This window comes from Notolabrus celidotus, chromosome 16 (genome assembly GCF_009762535.1).
Source record: "Notolabrus celidotus isolate fNotCel1 chromosome 16, fNotCel1.pri, whole genome shotgun sequence".
Classification (NCBI taxonomy): Eukaryota; Metazoa; Chordata; class Actinopteri; order Labriformes; family Labridae; genus Notolabrus; species Notolabrus celidotus.
Genome location: NC_048287.1, coordinates 6,122,950 through 6,141,419, shown reverse-complemented (window position 1 = coordinate 6,141,419; position 18,470 = coordinate 6,122,950). Strand labels below are relative to the sequence as shown.

General features: G+C 43.6%; 1 protein-coding gene across 1 annotated transcript in view; it reads left to right on the top strand.

The window, feature by feature from the left end:
• The window catches only part of foxo6b (forkhead box O6 b), a 59,751-nt gene extending 45,950 nt beyond the window's left edge, over positions 1 to 13,801 (top strand). Inside the window, exon 2 of the mRNA XM_034704286.1 lies at positions 9,526 to 13,801. Coding sequence (XP_034560177.1) covers positions 9,526 to 11,250 — 1,725 coding nt within the window. The 3' untranslated portion in view covers positions 11,251 to 13,801. The remainder of the gene's footprint in view (positions 1 to 9,525) is intronic.
• Positions 13,802 to 18,470: the final 4,669 nt, after the last annotated feature.

The following is an 18,470-nucleotide window of genomic DNA, read 5'->3' as shown; positions in this document are numbered from 1 at the left end:
ACAGGGTTTGATATTTAACAAAGGATTTACTTCCACAGCACATATTGTCTGTTTTTGGTCACCTCATGTATGCTCAGTTGTAGATTCCAGGATTATAGTGATAACAGTAACCTTTATTTATGGAGAACCTTTCAAATACACTTTACAAAGCGTTTCACAGCCGCAGGTTTCTAAAGAAAAAAGACACAGAAACTGTTGGAGACAAGAGGAGATGAAGAAAAGTTTTGAAAAGAGAATAAAAGTAAATCTGGCAAGCGTCTGAGTTTAAAGTACGTTTACAGAAAGGACAAAACCGGTGCCAAGGAATGACAGAGTACGTTTGTTTAAGGAGTCAGAGATGTAGCAGGGAGAGAGGCAACAAAGAGCCTCAACAGTGAATCTATGGAACTTTCAAAACAGCTCCAAAACAGACGTGGAGCCAGTGTGAAGAAGCTGAAATAAAAGTGATCTGATCTTGTGGATAAAGGGACGATCCACTGATTTTGTTGACGTATCACTGAGTGGTGATCAGCGTCCAAAAAGAGAAACATGTAGCTCTGAAGAGAGGGTTTAAAGCTGAAAAGTGTCCCTGGTGATTTTATCAGAGTGTCATGAAGGACAATATTGTCTTTAACTACTGGAAATAAATCGTTTTTCAGACCTGACCACAGATTAAAACTGAGTATATCAAGGCCTTTAATGCCCCCTTTTTTATTGTAATCATCTATCTCTTGTGGGTGCTGAAAACAAAACTAAGAGAGAAACATGAGGCGCTGGCTGGACAAGCAGTCTGAGCGCCTGCATGTCTTCCTCCACTCTCATACTCCTCGTGTGTCCTGTCTCTCTTCAGCTGTCTTATCTATTAAAGGCAGAAAGCCAAAAAGATAAAAGAAGAAAGAAACAAAAGAGCAACATTTGAAGTCCTTAAAACCAGAGCAGAGACCTTTGACATTTAAACCACATAACCTGTCTCAGTACAAGATCAGCTTAACTTTGAAAACAGCTATCAATTAATGGTATTCTAAAGTTTACTTTTGCAGCTTTCATGGCCAAATTAACTATAAACCACAGCAGCTTTGAGCTTGAGCATGAACAGAGCCATCACTCATTCAGACCCAAACTCACGGGGCGTTCTGCTCATGCGCCACAATCCCCATGCTAGGTTTTGACTCAGAAGTCGAACAGTATAAATGTACCGAAGGGAACAAAACCTCAACAGAAGAAGGGGAAATGTAAACAAAACAAAGTTATCTTGTATCATAAGTACGTACGAAAGATACAGAATTTTTCTTGTTTTACAGATCGACGTACAACCAGTGAGCCTCTCACTAACCTGTTTGTGGATTGTTTGATAGTCAGCCGGGAGAAGGTCCAGAGGAGCAGAGGCTGACATAGTCCCTGTCAATAAATCAATTCTTACTCAGTCCTTGTATACTGGGGAGGACAGTATTCCAATTAAACTGCCTTATCAAACTGTAACCTCAGCTGCACTCTCATTGTTAGGTGTGTTTACAAGTCGTCTTTTAAATTTGGTTCATCCTTTTATAAACATTGTTCACATGAATAGGAAAAAAAGAAAAAAGAAACACATCCGGGTTGGGTTGACTCAACTCTGTGTGGCTGAAAGTCCTGCGTTGTTTCATCTTTATTGCTTTGACTACCTCTCATGCAGACTTTAGGAGTCTCTTTACTGTGTTACCTCGATGGGCTTTGTTTGCAGCTAGTTGAAATCCAGTTTCAGCTCATGCAGACGGAAGCGTGTGTCCAAAAGCTCCACTCAAATGTGTCAGCATTATTAGAAGTAGGACCAGTACATGAAAGTGTATCTAAAGGTTTGAGTTCAATGTTTCTCTGTAATTGTGAAGCAAACACACTGTAGCAGTATGATGTAGTCCCACACCCAGTCATAAATTGTTCTCCGGTCTGGCGTATTGAAAAAAGGGAAAGAGTAAGAATTCTGTGTTTGGACAGATCTGTGTGTCCACAGGCCATTAGCTAACCACTGGACTGACTATCCCCTGACTCAGTGAAAGCAGCAGAGTGTCAGGGTCAAACTCAGTCACCGTTTGTGCATAATATACAGAGTTGGATCCAGTGCTGTGTGTTCCCTGTAGAGGAGCAGGGTGGACTCCAGGACAGATTCAGTCACCAGTCTCTCTGCAGAACGTTTCGTGCTGTTAGTGTAGGAAAACAAAGTATGAGAGTGGAGGGAACATGCTTACACTTCAGAGTCAGTCTCTCTGACTGTCTTGTTATCAGATTTTCACCTGATGATTATCAGGGACAAATAAAAATATAGTGGAGCAACACGTTACTTCATCAGCTTCACCAAAAAATGCAATTGCTGTACTCACGTCATCGTCCATTTCTAATGATGTTCATTTACGTTTTACGTCTCCCGCCACGGGACAGTCAGGTTGATAAACTGTACTTAATCTTGGCTCCAAATGGTTAAAGTTAGAATCAGGAGTTAGCTCAGTTTATTTTTTGTCATCTTCCAATCCAATCCACTTTATTTATCATGTTATCTTCTCATGTTGCCCTGATGGTAAAGTGGTGATATCAAGCAGGATACTGTTTTATAAGGATATTTGGATCACTTGATATTTACTGTACCCAACATGTTACCTCGCCTGTCATTAAGCAATTAACCTTTGATGAGAAGTGGACGTCCACATGAGATGGACATTTCAAGCAAAAACACTCTTTAATAGTCCGTAGGAACCATTCATGTGTTATTCGATGAGTCCCCTGTTCTGAAGGAGCTTTGCTCTCCATGCATAGCTGTACAGTTATGATATATTGTAGTTTACCTGGCAAGTTTGCACTTGAGTTCAAATGGCTGAAATTTCAGCAGTTCCCTCTGGTTCTGAATCTTACAGGACATCATCACCTGCATTAATGCTTTCTTTGTTATTTGATAGAGATTAGGAAACAGCTTTCAGATCGGTTACAGCCACCATGTGGAGATTGTACTGCATCACAACAAAGCGCTTGTAAAATATTAGAAAACATATATTTTTAAGATGAGCTATAAGTCCCATTAACTATTCGCTTAAAAAAAAAAATTGCGACTATTCGAATATTTAAAAATCATGACCCATCCCTAATCTTAACTGGATGGTGGGCTTGTTTCCAGTGTGGCATTTCGGCCCTCACCACCTTGGCTTTTAGAATCCGAAGTGAGTACTTTCAGGCAAAAAGGTCAAGACCTGTATCCTGGTTAACAGGTTGGTTTTGTGGAGACTTGTCAGTCATTGGTAGCTGCGCCCTAAAGCATGTGGCGTTCCATCACCTTTTTTACTCAAACGGAACCAAAATGAAAAAAACAAACATCATGCTGTATCAATAAGTTTGAGACAATAAAGAAAATAATGAAATGTTTTACTGAGGGGATAGATCTAGTGAGGAGTAGGGTTATTTTCTTGAAGACCTCTATGCAGTTAGACCTATCTTTACGACCAGCAGAGTGCCCCCTGCTGGTCATGAGAACGAATCCAGCTAAAGACACTTCTTCATTGGCTTCAGATTTGCACCAAAGAGGATACATCCACTTCTTGAATGAAGACTATGCATTGATTAGTGTTGCTGGTAACTTAGGATGTGTAGGTCTGGGTCTGTTTTGGTTTTGTTTCCATGGCACAGTTTTAGCAAAAGGTCAAAATTATACAGAAAAATACATTTTTTGCTGTACAAATCACACTTGCAAACCCTCAGTCTGAGGCTCAATTTAGGGAAAGATTGTGGTTTGGATCAGAGCTACCAGGACTTCTTACTGTTGTGGAGGATCTTGGTAGTCCTGGTTGACATAATAACCACTTGGTAATGATTATGGAACGATTGTGCTCATGACTAAAAGTAACCAGCATAGACCGTCCATAGAAAATGGAGAACACAACATTGTTTTCTTTTGTTCAAGTCCAAGTATTTGCTGACCCATCCAACCACCACCATAATTCTTAGGTATAAACATAATTACATGGCGTTTGAACCAAAGAGTTGGTTGTGTTCGCATTGATTTAACTCTATTTTCAAAAAGCTTGAGGAGACTCAAACTTTCAAACAGTGTCATCAGAACAGGAAGGATAACACTCAGATGAATACAACGATAATATCAAAAAGTAAGTGACTGACTTAAAATCACAAGAAGGTCATAAAATAACAGTATTTGGCTTCACTCCATTTCTATAAGTTATATTTAGATCAGTGTCACTCCAAAACTTGCCTTTGTGAATATTTGCCAATGGAAGGGTGAGGTGAGAGAGCGATTCTTGCGATATCAGTGGTTGAAACAGCTGTCTTGGCTTGGGCAACCCAAGCCAATTTCATATGAGGTTGAAAACATTTTAGTGTAAAATGAAATACTTAAAGTGTAGATTACGGGGCAGTAGTAAGTCGTGTTTCCATAGGGGAACTTATAAGATTAATTTGAAGCCAACTAAACAATTGGTTGGATCCCAAATAGAGCTGCGACCTGATCACTGTAATAATCATAAGGGTTTGATTTGATGCTAATGTTAGCATATTTTGCTCAATAACATTAGTTGTTTTTTTGCAGCTACATTGATTAATCTTGATCAGATCAAAAACAGCAAGAAAAGGTTTTCTTTAGAGACAAAAGTACAAAGAATTTAAAGAACTCCACAGACTTCGCTGCTACAGTTTCATGTTTATTTTCAAATATTGTAATGTTGCATTGTAATAAAAACTGTCAAACAATAAATCTTTTCAATTGTGAGTAATCGTTGCGTTTCAATAGTTAATCACAGTTAATTGCATTTTCAATTCCATATTTAAAATTAGACTATTTTTCATTTCAAAACAGATTTTAAGTCCATACTAACAACATAAAGCAATTCTCACCAATGTTTTATTTTGGGAAAGAATGAAGGAATTATTCAATGAGTGTAATGAAATGTACTTGATGATCTTGACTTTTAGATTCATCAATCAAATAAATGCTCAGTCTGAGGCTCAATTTAGGGAAAGATTGTGGTTTGGATCAGAGCTACCAGGACATCTTACTGTTGTGGAGGATCTTGGTAGTCCTGGTTGACATAATAACCACTTGGTAATGATTATGGAACGATTGTGCTCATGACTAAAAGTAACCAGCATAGACTGTCCATAGAAAATGGAGAACACAACATTGTTTTCTTTTGTTCAAGTCCAAGTATTTGCTGACCCATCCAACCACCACCATAATTCTTAGGTATAAACATAATTACATGGCGTTTGAACCAAAGAGTTGGTTGTGTTCGCATCGATTTAACTCTATTTTCAAAAAGCTTGAGGAGACTCAATATTACTCTGGTGAGTTCAGTGTCATCAGAACAGGAAGGATAACACTCAGATGAATACAACGGTAATATCAAAAAGTAAGTGACTGACATAAAATCACAAGAAGGTCATAAAATAACAGTATTTGGCTTCACTCCATTTCTATAAGTTATATTTAGATCAGTGTCACTCCAAAACTTGCCTTTGTGAATATTTAACAATGGAAGGGTGAGGTGAGAGAGCGATTCTTGCGATATCAGTGGTTGAAACAGCTGTCAGTGCAATGAAATGGGCAACCCAAGCCAATTTCATATGAGTTTGAAAACATTTTAGTGTAAAATGAAATACTTAAAGTGTAGATTACGGGGCAGTAGTACGTCGTGTTTCCATAGGGGAACTTATAAAATGAATTTGAAGCCAACTAAACAATTGGTTGGATCTCAAATAGAGCTGCGACCTGATCACTGTAATAATCATAAGGGTTTGATTTGATGCTAATGTTAGCATATTTTGCTCAATAACATTAGTTGTTTTTTTGCAGCTACATTGATTTATCTTGATCAGATCAAAAACAACATGAAAAGGTTTTCTTTAGAGACAAAAGTACAATGAATTTAAAGAACTCCACAGACTTCGCTGCTACAGTTTCATGTTTATTTTCAAATATTGTAATGTTGCATTGTAATAAAAACTGTCAAACAATTAATCTGTTCAATTGTGAGTAATCGTTGAGTTTCAATAGTTAATCACAGTTAATTGCATTTTCAATTCCATATTTAAAATCAGATTATTTTTCATTTCAAACAGATTTTAAGTCCATACTAACAACATAAAGCAATTCTCACCAATGTTTTATTTTGGGAAGGAATGAAGGAATTATTCAATGAATGTAATGAAATGTACTTGATGATCTTGACTTTTAGATTCATCAATCAAATAAATGCTGCCCCGCTGCATAAGTGTGGACTTCAGATTGCTTATTCTGTCAAACACAGTGTTTATTTTTTAAGGATAATACTGTTACATGTTGAGAAATATGCTGGAGTGCATGTAGTCCTACAAAATGTCCAATCAGTGACCATATGGTTTGCAGTTATTCAGAGATAATTATGATTACCCACTGACGTCCAGTGATCCCTGGTTAATACAACAGTATATGCACTCTTGAGGAGTTCCAGTTTTCATTGCTTTTACTGTTCTTTTTTTTAAGTTATATTTTTGGGCATTTTTGCCTTTATTGGATAGTACAGCTGTAGAGAAACAGGAAATATGGGGAGTAGAGTGGGGGTAGGCATGCAGCAAATGGTCGAAAGTCATACCAGCGACCTCTGCAAATGGTCGAGGCTGGCATTGAACTTGCAACCTCTGCAAAAAGCGCTATGGCCTATGTATATGGGGCCACTTAGACCGCTAGGCCAACAGCGCTCCCATCTTGTTTTTTTTTTAATTGAAATGTGTCATTCAAAAGCGCAGCTGTGGCTTAACCACAGTGTGCTGGAAGAGAAATAATATAGCCTGTGTCTAAAAAGAGATTAGCACATTAATTACGCGCCTACACCACATCTCAATTAATGTGTTAATGCTGAAAACCCTGATTTAATAAAATAGAAATCAGTGTACGTGTGCAGAGAAACTGTAACTTTAAGTGGTTGGTAACAGTAGCACATTTTCAAATTTACACAATTCCACATTTATTATGAAATGATGTCAAACTCAGCCTCAAAGGGGAGTCAGTTTTATCTTAATATCTTCTGTAGACAGTAAAGCAGAGGGCTGTCACATTATAGTGCTTTACAATGTTTTTCAGCTGCTGGAGGAACAACAGTGAACTAGTGAGGTTTAATTGTTGCTCTGGTAGAGTTGTACGGTAGCTCTGCCTATACCCTCATACACACACCTACACACACACCCAAACACAAACACACACACACACGCACTCAACTGCTAATCACAGCTTGGTACAGGTAGTGAGACGCTGGGACTACTGGTGATTGAGCCTCCCTGGTGGATTGGAAGCAGGAATCTGACAGACTCAGATAAAAGGCTGTTTGGAGTTGCCTGCAGCATCAAACAGCATCAGCCGCCTCCCCCTCCTCTCCCCCCACCATCACCTCCCCTCTCTTCATTTCTCCCTCTTTTGGTTTACTCTGTTGCTATGACTACACCCAGCCGGAGCCGTCATGTTGTGGAGGAACCTGTCAGGGTGCCGCTCTCAGATCACCTGATGCGGGTCGCCTCCACTGGCGGCCTCTTTCACACGGCGTCGTCGTTCAATTTGGCTTTGATAAAGTCTGTGCGACACGGCTGAGGAGTGCAGTCAGCCCATTTCGTCGCTGCGTGTTGAGCTTGTGTAATTTTGCCGACCTGGTGTTTTGAAGAGGACCCCTCTGAACAGTAGAAAAACATAAATGCATCTCTTCTATCCAATTTCCATGTTTATGAAGAGAGCGTAGTCAAAGCAGCGTGATTTGAGTGGAGGATGGGATGAAATTACCTGTTTGGAGTCATGCTGTGGGGACTGGTGTGTGTGTGTGTGTGAATGAGAATAGTAGTAGGTAGGATACAAGACTGATTTGAAACCCACTTAAAGCTGAATTCCCCCTGTAAACATTTTGAGAGGAACATATTACCTGCTGCTCTGGTTGCTGCGCTTTTCATAATACTCTGCAACAATAAAGAGCTGTCACCTCTCTGAGCTGGATGTCCAGTTCGCAGGCATGTTGGTCTGTATTCTGTCAGAGAATACAGAGAGATAAGGGGGATGAGGAGGGTACATATGCTGACTGTATGGATTGCACTGAAGGGTGAAATGTAAGCTGGCCCCCCATTGAGCACAGATTTGCATCTCCTGCTGTTTGTTTCCGATATTTGCTGGCTTTTCAGAGTGAATGAATGAGTGAAAGAGGGAGGGGGGGGGAGTTGTGTAAGGTGATGAGAGGATGGATGTGGGGAGAGAGGGAGAGAATGAGCAATGTCGTGATCAAGAGACGCTGGGACACAGAGAAGGAGATGAATGGGGCTGAGAGCAGGAAAATTGGACAGGAGGCGGGGAGTGAATGAAGATAGAGAACGGCGCCAGATATCAGGAGACAGAGATTGTGAGCTATGTGCAGGTAATAAACAAGGCAGAAATAGATAGATATCTCCAGAGAGGAAAAAGAAAAGTGTGTGATTGCGCGCATGGAGTAGAGGGCTGGGGTTGAAGGGGGATTTGTTCCTCCCACATGATCAGAAAAGAGCGATAGGCAAAAGAGTGGGAAAGAAAGAGAAGGCGGTAAAGCAGAGGGAGGAAAGCTGGAGAGTGTGAATAATGACACAAGCAGGAAAGATTTGGATGAACACGCCGTACTTAGACTAACTTGGCCAGCTGAGATGATGTGTATCCCTGCTAAGCTCTCCTTTAGGCAGGCTTAGATCTCATCAACTCACTCCAGGTTGGCACTGGCTTCAAATGCTCCTGCGGAGCCCTGGATTAACTATACAGCCGTCACTCAGACACTTAAACAGGGGTCTGGAGAGGCTTATTCTATACACACCCCGCCATCCAAAGCCACCACATCCGTCCCCCTTCAAAGCCTCTCACAGGAAAACTTCATCATAAAGATATCCGCCGTTTTTGCCTAAGGTCACGTTAATTGTGCCATGATTTTAAAAGAGGTTAAATGAGCATGTCATCTCTCCTCCTCCCCTTCCCTCGTTAACTTCCTCTCTATCTTTTTCCAGGCCTGTGTGAGACTGTTTCTTTTTCATTTTGGTGATCTTCCAGGTCTTCTCTTGCCAAATCACACGCCTCCCCCTCCTTCCCTTTCCTTCCCTCCCTCCCTCCCTGTCTCTGACTGGATCTCAGGCTCTCATATTTGGAGGCCCTGCAATCGATATGGTCTGTCTGTGATTGGGTTGCCTCGCGTGATTCATTTCTGTAACCTTGGTGATGGTTTGATGTGGAGGCTGCACCCATGTCCATATTATGACTCAGTGAGCGCGTGTGGAGAAGAGAGGCTGGTCAGGGGAGGTATCGATTGGTCCTTCACTCTCCCTGCCCTCTTTGCTCCCCCTCCATCTCCCTCCCTTACTTTATCCATCTTTTTTCTCGCTCGCTGTACAGCCTTGATAGTTTGGCCATAATTTGAAATGACTTTGTGTTCTCAAGAAATGATTATTTAACCCTAAATGTTCCCTGGGGTGTTAATGTTTATCTCTTCTCTCTCTCTTTTCTGCCCTTTCCTCCCTCTCTCCCTCCATCTCCCTCCTATCTATCTTTTCCAGAATTCGATCAGACACAATTTGTCCCTGCACAGTCGCTTCATCCGGGTGCAGAATGAAGGGACTGGGAAGAGTTCCTGGTGGATGCTGAACCCAGAAGGAGGAAAGATGGGGAAGGGACCCAGACGACGTGCAGCCACCATAGACAACGGGACCCGCTACCTGAAGACCAAGGGTCGCATCAGCCGTAAGAGAGCAGGGGCCATAGGTCTTGGAAGGGGGCAAGGTCATGGGGCTGGTCCCACAATGCAAGGCTCCCCAGAGCATGGAAGTCCAGCAGGGAAAGGAGGTATTGGCATGGGGGGTGAGGAGTATGACACTTGGACTGACCTCCATTCCCGTACTTCCTCCTCTGCCTCAACGATGAGTGGCTGCCTCTCTCCAATCTTGGCAGAGGCGGAGGCAGATGAACCAGAAGAGGGAGGACTTTCCTGTTCAGCTTCTCCTCGACTCTACCCAAGCCCCACCAGCACCAGATCCCCTGCCCTGGGCACTGGAGGCCACTGCCCCAATGTTGAGCTGCCACAGCTGACTGATCTTACTGGGGCTATCAGTCTAGATGAAAGTGGCTATCCCCAGCCACCGCAAATCAAATGCAACGGTTATCCCTACGTGCCTGGACCCAAGGCAGAGGGCTCCTACTGTGGGCCGATGTACGCGCAGCCTTCCATGGGCATGCTGCGGCACCACACGCCCATGGAGACCATCCAGGAGAATAAGCCAGTCAGCTTCCAGCGCCCAATGAGGGGCTACTCAGAGAACAATGCCCTGCAGAGTCTGCTAACTGGAGGTCCATCGTTCTGCAACAAGGACACGGTGCTGGGCCAGGGACGTGAAACACACACACTAATGTCACAGGGAACCAATGGCATTCACAGCCAGCACAGTCACAATCAGAATCGCAGCCACAATCATAACCACAATCACAGCCAAGAGCATGCTCACACTCCCAGCCTACACAATGGCCATGGCTCAGTTCATGACCAGAATGCCCATCATCAGAACCACAATCAGGGTCACAAACACCAAGCCAGCCTCGACTATAGCCACAGCCACAAGCCCCACCCAGCCCATGACTATGGCCCTAGTCATGAGCACAGTCACAGTAACAAAGTAAACGCCAGCCACGATCACAACCCACGCTCCAGCCAGAATCACATGCACAGCCACAACCCCCACAACCCTCACAACCCTATGCACAGTGGGCCTCACCCTCAGGCCCTCTCCCCACGGGTCAGCAATGACATCTTGCAGCCCTACAGCCTCAAGACCTCTAACCACTATGGGCCCCGTCCACACCTCCCAACATCACCATCCCTGCCGCCCAACCCTGCTGGGGTCATGGACGTCCCCCAGGACCCCTGCCGCTTGGCATCAGCCCCTCACCCTCGTCACCAGCCTTACCCTGGGGCTCATCATCAGGGTATGACCGAATCCTGGCAAGGCTACTACCACAACAACCATCAGCCGGGGAACGCTGGTTACCAGGGGCAGCAGCACAACACCCACAATAGAATGGCTGCCAATCTGGACATAGAGAATGTCCCCAATAGCCTGGACTGTGATGTAGACTCCATCCTGCTCAGTGACTTTATGGACACAGAGAGCATCGACTTCAACTTTGACGGCTCTCTATCCCAAGGCTTGGGCATGGGGATGGGCATGAGTTTGGGGGCCTTTGCATGCCCTCCTTCAGCACACAGCAACCAGAGCTGGGTGCCAGGGTGAACTCACGCCCCCAGGGGTTTGGACAGACATGAAATCAGAAAGCTCACCCACCAGGCCAGGCTGCTGGTGGGCTATACCCTTGGACTGACGGACTGTGATTCTGTTCCTCTGAGACTGTAGAACAAAATACAAATTGTCATTTTGTTTCCTGGGGACTCCCTTCAGCCCATATCCTACTCTCCCTCCAACCCTTCCCCCTGCCCTCCTCTGTTTATAAAGCCTTCTGTCTCCATATTGAGCCTACCCCCAATGAGCCTATTCCTAATGCCCCCCCCCCATTCATGCCCTTCAGTTTTTTTGTTTTTGTTGAGTTGTTATGGCTCCTCCCAATCTCGTCATGCCTGTTCAAAGCTGTCAAGCACTTTACATCCATCCTTTCAATACAGATGCAGTAACAAAAAGACCAGAAAAAGTCAAGTCGTGTGTTGGCTTAGGATTAATGTATGCAATCTACTTTGCAGTATTATCTCTTCCTACAAAGGAGGTGTTGTTTTGACTTAAGAACATGATCAAACAGCTGCATAAATACCTTTCAAAGTAGAGGTGCTCTCAGATTGGGGGTTAAAACGCAGAGGGAGGCTTTGAGGTTTATGGATGCAGAAAATAAAGGAGGTTTTAAGATGACAATGAAATAAGACCTTAAGGCAGGGAAGGGGAAAATGAATGGGAAGCCCTGGGTCAAAGTGACTTCTCTCCCTGGTGGACAGTGGTGTTTCCTGTTTGGTTTAGAGCGAGAGGACAGTCATCCATCAGGCAACCATCAGCACCACTCCATTGAAATGCAACATCCCTTCTTTAATCTCCAAAGTAATGCCAGAGTGATGCATCACTATTGCAAATCTAATGCGCTACTCTGTGTTTTTTCAACCCCCCTCTCCCTCCTCAACTCCGGACACACCGGCTTAATGTGTTTTGGCGAAAGTGATGATTAAAGTCACTCTGCACTAAATGGGGGAGGGATTGAAAGGGGGTAGTGTTGGGGAGGGGGGCATTGAGGGGAGATGATAGGAGAGGAGAAATGCAAATATTCCCTCTGTGCCTCTTCCTCTCCATTTTGTGGATTTATGTAGCTTTCCCCGTAATGAAATAAGCAACGATCAGAGCCTGCTGCACATCCTGAGGAGGTCCCTGATTGGCCTGTGCTGGGCTGCCTCAGCGTGGCTCCTTCACCAGCTGACCCCAGAACAGCTTAGCGAGCAGCTGTGGTCAGGCCAGGATGTTGATGGAGCTGCTCTCCTCAGACCCCAGGCAACCTTGTCTAATTCACTAACACCCAGGTTCAAGCCCACTATATGCTTTTACTCCTGTGAATTGCACACTGATGAACAGCGTCAGCAGATTACTATTTGGTGCTATCTCCTCTTCCCAGGCTCCCTCCTATCGCGCCGCCCCATCCCGAGGTTACTCGGAGGGTAAACAAGAGTAATTAACCGCCAAACAAGATGGATGATTTATGCAAGTGTGTGTATTCGCTCATCGGCACAAAGTCATAATTCTTCCCCCCACCAAGAACAAGCAGGGCGATTTCTGAGAGGTGATGCCCAGCGACAAGGTAAAGCGGCTGGCAAGTGGAGTGCTTATAATGTCCTTTTAGTCCTTCAAGCATCCCCTCTACAAGCTTTGCAACCCCCCTTCCCACCACCACCACCACCACCACCACCTCGTCCTGGCCATAGCTTTACTTTGCTGTTGTCTTTTCTTGTGCTTGTTCTGTGATTGTGCAGTTGTCTGTCCTGTTACAATACAGCTTGGATAGAAGCTTTCGTGTGAGTTTTACTTTCTACATTCCCAGAGGGAACACGGGCAAAGGGGGCATTAGCCAACCCTTGTCCTGGCACCTGTCCCACTAAAGATAGAGAGAATAGGAACAAGAGAGAACAAAGGTAGATAGATACAGAGAGGGACTGAATGGGAGGGAGGCAGCTAAATGAGGAGGCAGGATCTGTGAGACTGGGAGAGATTTTCCAGCTCGGTGGCTTTCTGTAGAATTGGCTGTTTGAATCGGGCCAAATGTCAAGTGCTACTCATCCAGCTCCGACGAGCTTTGACCAGAAAGCCACTTCTCCCTCCTGATCAAGGACAATGACGGGTATTTCCATACACTTTTCTTTTGCTTTCTTCTTCCTTTTCATGAGTTAAGATGGCCCATTGTTGTAACCCAACTGTAATTTGTTCTCTGGCCTGTGTGCACTTGTGTGTCAAGCTTTCTCGTGGGTGTGCGAGTGTGTGGGCGTGTGTGTAGCACAGTAATGTACAAGAACTGATTAAGGGAATATTGTTGAGAGCTAACGTGCCCTGGTATTGTCCATGCCTGGATGAGTGCAGCATACATAATATATACAGTTTATATTTATTGGTTAGGAGATGGGTCTATGGAGGACCATTCAGACCCTTCACTGCTTTGTCTTCCCCAAGACAAAGAGGCAGAATGCTATTTCAGTTTGACGACATTTCATTCTGTACATAATCTATATTGAGAAAATTGTATTATAATTTTTTGCAAATATCAATTTCTTTTCTAAAATGATGTATCTGCTCATCTGGTGACCGTAAAATAAAAACAAATAAGAACATAACGGTTTATTTGTGTGTCTCTCTTGTTTGCATACTCAATGACATGTGCAGTCTTTTAGACAAACTATATCCAAAGCATATGAAGATGGGTTACAAGTGTCATACAGACAATCAATCAATCAATCAATCAATCAATCAATCAATCACCAATCAATCAATCAATCAATCAATCAATCAATCAATCAAGCAATCAAGCAATCAAGCAATCAATCTGTATTTATATAGCGCCAAATCACAACAAATGTTATCCTCAGACTCTTTCCAAACAGAGCAGGTCTAGACTGTACTCTGCGTTCTATTATTGACAAAGACCCAACATCAAGCCAGGATAAGATCCAGTCCCATCTCACAGACAGGACTCAGTCTGATCTCATCTTAATCCACAATGAGCAGAGAACTTTGCAGCATTTAGCAAGTTACAGTGGCAAGGACAAACTTCCTTTAACAGGCAGAAACCTCCAGCAGGACCAGACTCATATTAGACACATCTGCTGAGGCTGTATTGGAGAGAGGGATAGAGGGAGATGAAGAGAGGGAGATGATAGTGGTGAGACGGATAGTAGTAGTTGTAGCAGCTGGAGTCTGGCACGTCCACAGCAATAGGCCGTCTACGGCAGAGATCCAGAGGAACCTACGAGACAAGGGTGCCAAGGGACTCCAGAAAGGTCTATGGTTAGTAACTTTAACGGGACAGGAAGAGTTAAAGTAGTAGCAGAAGGAGGAGAGAGATGGGATCCCAGTGTGTCAGTTCCCCCGGTATTCTAAGCCTATAGCAGCATAACTAAGAGCTGGTCCAAGACTGAGCCAGCCCTATAAACTTTATCAAAAGGGAAGGCAGAGTCAAGAGCACATCACTAAGAACGAGGTGTGGTGAATTGTAATTTATGCAGTGAAAAGGAACACAAGAAGGTACTGCTGATCTTCACAACTTCAGTCTATGCCGGAACAAACGGAGCAGATCCAGTGGAAGTTAACACATTGGTTAGAACAGAAATCAGTTCTGATGCAGTGATGGATCAGAGACGGAGTGGACACAGATCTGGTGGAATTTGGCCGTAAGAGGTGGAATGACTTTGCTGCTTTATTATGCCTGCATGCACTACATATTGCAGACAGGATGGAACAGCGGCGTATCTGTCCTACTTTGAAACAGCAGTAAGAGCCTGGAATTGGCTTATTCCATACATAGACATTCACACACACTGCTGACAACACCACCGAGACCAATTGTGGGTTCAGTGTCCTGCTTGAGGACACACTGGCATGTGATTACAGGTGCTGGGATGGGACTGCCAACCTAATGATTGAGGGACGACCGACTCCACCACTGAGCCACAGCCACTTGTAATGAATAATCTTTCAAGGTGGATTGTTAAAGAGGTTTATATTTTTACCATCAAACATGAAAATCACAAGAAGCAGAGTCAGGAAGTTTCTGAGTAAGAGTTATGACAGAGACTCACGTGTTTGAAGTTAACATTATCTGCATTTGTGCATAAGGAGTGTGTGTCCATGTGTAGGTGTGAGTGTATTCATGTTTAACTATACATGGATTGATGTGCATATTTCTATGCCTGTGTTTGTGCGTCTTTGTGAATATAATGGAGCATGTGTGGATACCACTGCCTCGGTGTGTGTGTCGATAATTCATATGTTTGTCCGGGCCTGTTTGTGCAAATGTGTACATTTGACTGCATGTGTGCATTAACATGTGTTTGAATATATGCATATGTGTGTGTGAAGATAATGAATGTATTGTCTGTGAATACACGTTGGTGTGTGTGTTTGTTTGTGTACACATGTGTGTTTATCAGTGTTCATGAATGCAGAGTTGAACACTCCTTTCTCCTCAGTTTTGGGAGTGTGTGTTTGTACGTGACTCCCTGCATGTTTACGTGCATGCTTTGTGTTGGTGTGGGTGTGTGTGTGTGTGTTTGTGTGTGTGTGTGTGTGTGTGTGTGTGTGTGTGTGTGTGTGTGTGTGTGTCTAGTGCCTGTGTGATAAGGCTCGTTAGCATCCCGATGCCATGCCACAGCTGTGTCTGTCCCTGCGGAGGCTTCCTCACTGAGGGACTGACTACATCTGCACTGCCATACTGTGCCACACACACACACGCACGCACACACACACACACACACACACACACACACACACACACACACACACACACAGCTATGTCCTCATATCCCTCACCTCTGTTGCTGTGTGTGGCATCAGAGTAATACACAGTTAGTTAGCAGCAGCTCACCTGACAAGATGGCTGATCCCTGTACACCTGGGAAGATGGCGGCACCCGGTGCAACACATGCACATACATACACACACACACACACACACACACACACACACACACACACACACACACACACACACACACACACACACACACACACACACACACATAACAGACACATGTGCTGTCAGAAGCCAATAACATCTCTCCATCATCCTCAGCTCATGGCGTTCCATAAAATATGCCTCTCGGATGCTAGTTAGTTCATGGGGTAGCGAGAGGAAGGTTAGTGTGAGACAGAATGCATAATAAGGACAGGCTCCTGCTGCACTCCATGCAAATGTGAAGCCTGACGTGTCAGAGGCGTGATGGATCTGTTCTGACAGACACGGTGACAGCCCGGTGACAGCAACTTAAAAACCTACACTCCCTCTCCCTCTCACTCGCTCCCTCCTCGTATATATTTACAACCGGAGCATCCTAATGCACTTTTCCTCCCTAATCTTCCCTGTTCTTCTGCAGCTAGTTCAGAGACGTCCCCATATTTCACAGGATAAGGGATTTTGTGATCTGACAAAGGTTGTAGGCTGATATTCGAGCTCTGTACGAGTGTGTGATATCTGCATAAACTGTGCAGAGCTGTATAATGTGCAGGGACTGTTGGTATCTATTAGTGAGACAAACTCAAATTCTCCAGGAATCCCAGAGAAACTTCTCTGACTACGGATCAGTCTCTTCTGGGATTAGTCATGCAATCTTTTGATAGAACTGGATTTGAGCTTTTCATTTTAACTGCAGTCAAACAAAAGAAACAGAAATTCAAAACAACAAAAAATAAATTGTTGATGAACTAGCACCAAATTCAGATTCAGTTTCATCAATAAGAGCCTGACACTTCATCATAGATTATGTTTTATTTGCATCTTTAATTAGAGAGAAAATTACTACAATTCTGTGCTGCCGTATCTGTTAAATCCTGCTGTCTTTTGAGGGGGAAGATGTTGTTTCACACGTCCAGTTTGTAGTTGTTTTCTTTAAAAACGCCTCAGTATTGTCTGCAGGTTTATAAATTCAACAGGCTTCACCAGAGTTACTTTTTTACCTGACAGGGGAAACCCAGAGGGCCTAAAAGGCCAGTTTGACTCCTGTAGACCTTATTACTGAGAGCTTATTGTATGAACTGAAGGAGCTGCACTACATCATCACATATAATATCCACATACAACTTATATCTCAATGAACGTTCAGCCAATCCACATAAATGAGTCCAGCACATTCCCCCTCTGCCTGTTGACACCACTGTGGTAAAAACGTCAGTGTGGTCTCAGGCTGGTCTTGAGAGTGACAGTAATGACAGTTAGTGGGCACAGATGTGAGAGCAGCCTGAGGAGCTACTGGACCCCAAACCATCTCTGATAGAGAGAAGAGGAACAACATCCTGTCCTGCAATCCAGACAATGGCAGCAGAGCTGGAGAGCTGCTGATCTCTACAAAGTCACTAAAACTAGAAGAGGTAGAGATAACAGACACAACGTTCAAAGCTGAGAGTTCTGCCTCATTTATGCTTAAAGGTGAGTCAACGTGAAAGAGAAGAAGGAGAGCTGAATGAAGATAGAAATATCAACATCAATACTCCTGCAGGAGTCCTGTTTACCTTGTTTAACGTTACCTTCAGTGGAAATGTTCAGTTTAAATGTGCATTACAACCAAGCGGCAACCTCCGGTCTGAAAATACCAGTCCAATGCGGAAGTGCTAAAAACTGCAGTTCATCAAGGATCTGCTTAAGATTTACACACCAATTCAAAAAAGACTATCTTTACAGGAGAAATAAACATGTTTACAGCCTGGTACAAAAGACCAGTGTCGTCTGGATAGCTCATTTCTCAATCGGCACACACTGTACGGGGGGGTAACTTTTTTCTAACGTGGCAATTTCGAAGATATTGAGATTATGAGTCTTCCAATGAGAGGGACAGTTGACTTGATTGACAGGCAGGAACACTGTAGCTGTTGTCGAAGAGGCTCAAGGCCCGCCTCTTTACGTCACAATCGTTCGACAGCAGCAATATGGCTGTTGCCGCCGATAATCCTCAAAACAGCTCTTCAGAAACAGATAAGTGACGTCACAGATGCTACGTCCATATTTTATACAGTCTATGATTACAACAAATAAACAGGCAAGGACTTTATTTAAGGATGTAGGCACTTCCTGCCTCAAAAAAGGAGTCTTTCATGCGAACATTCACGAAGATCGAGAACACTTTGTTATTGCATGTCAATACTATTTGTTTGTTAAGAATGGTACAGTGATTATGATGTCTGGTAGAGGAAGTAACTTTGTTAATGGTAGAGCTACATTTATGAGTTAATGTTAATGTTAATTAGCTCAGCATTTAAGTTAATTATAAGAAC